Source organism: Lottia gigantea (assembly GCF_000327385.1).
Source record: "Lottia gigantea unplaced genomic scaffold LOTGIsca_171, whole genome shotgun sequence".
NCBI lineage: Eukaryota > Metazoa > Mollusca > Gastropoda > Lottiidae > Lottia > Lottia gigantea.
This window is the reverse complement of record NW_008708156.1, coordinates 240,929-242,309: the sequence shown is the minus strand read 5'-3', so window position 1 is coordinate 242,309 and position 1,381 is coordinate 240,929. Positions and strand designations below refer to the sequence as shown.

At 29.0% G+C, this 1,381-nt stretch overlaps 1 protein-coding gene across 1 annotated transcript in view; it reads left to right on the top strand.

Moving 5' to 3' along the window:
• Nucleotides 1-1,075, top strand: part of LOTGIDRAFT_141980 (hypothetical protein) — a gene marked incomplete at both ends in the record, with an annotated part of 2,123 nt that extends 1,048 nt beyond the window's left edge. Inside the window, one exon of the mRNA XM_009051836.1 lies at nt 884-1,075. Within this exon, the coding sequence (XP_009050084.1) occupies nt 884-1,075 (192 nt within the window). The remainder of the gene's footprint in view (nt 1-883) is intronic.
• Between the last annotated feature and the right edge of the window lie 306 nt (nt 1,076-1,381).

The following is a 1,381-nucleotide window of genomic DNA, read 5'->3' as shown; positions in this document are numbered from 1 at the left end:
TAGCTACGAGATTTTGTTTTAGTTGATAGGAAAACGGAACCTGAAACATGTTATAAGACTTGAACAACATTTAGAAGTGAGGGGCACAAATCACAAACACCAGACACTCGGCCAGTGCTTTTAGGAGACTATGTTCTCATTATCATCTAACACAAGACAATATTATGAAATATTAATATTATATTAAAGAAGTGTGTTTATTGTATAATATTGTCTTCTGTTTGTGATAAGAAACGCTTTCTGACTCAGAGTTTCAGACTGGAAAACAAAATCACAAAATAAGAAGTTTTACATGCTACTGTTCTATACTTTAACCTTTTCTCCAGAATATTAAATAATTTCATAAAAATAAAAAAAATTTAAATTTTACAAGTGAAACTGAGTTATTATTTCCTATGAAACTTAACACACCTCGCCAACTCGCTTTTTAAATTCACAAAATATATTCATTGACATGCATTATTATTGACTTTATGTTGTCAATATTTATTACAGGGTTTGTAAAATAGATGTAAGCATGCCCATCCTGGTTTACAAGAGATATTGTAATGTATATAATTGCATGAATTAGATTCATTTTGTCAACAGACTGTTTTTCATCTTCTATCCCCGAGATAATCCATGGTCTAGACTAACCTCTAGTCTACTAATTTTACACTTTTACCATCAATTATAACTCATGCTTTTAGCGTACACATTCTAATTATTTATCTAATGTAATAAATATTCCTTAAGCTATATTAACAGCTATTTATTTTATATTTAGGGGAGATGACATCACATCAAAGAATTTTATGGTTTACTACTCCCTGAGTTTTATTGTACACAATGTTTCAACAATTTACATTGTCATCATCAGTTTATATGGTATACTACTCCTGAGGTTTATTGTACACAATGTTTCAACAATTTACATTGTCATCATCAGTTTATATGGTATACTACTCCTGAGGTTTATTGTACACAATGTTTCAACAATTTACATTGTCATCATCAGTTTATATGGTATACTACTCCTGAGGTTTATTGTACACAATGTTTCTATAAATTACATTGTCATCATCAGTTTATATAGTATACTACTCCTGAGTTTTATTGTACACAATGTTTCTACAATTTACATTGTCATCATCAGTTTATATGGTATACTACTCCTGAGGTTTATAGTACACAATGTTTCTATAAATTACATTGTCATCATCAGTTTATATGGTATACTACTCCTGAGGTTTATTGTACACAATGTTTCAACAATTTACATTGTCATCATCAGTTTATATGGTATACTACTCCTGAGTTTTATTATATACAATGTTTCTATAAATTACATTGTCATCATCAGTTTATATAGTATACTACTCCTGAGTTTTATTGTACACAA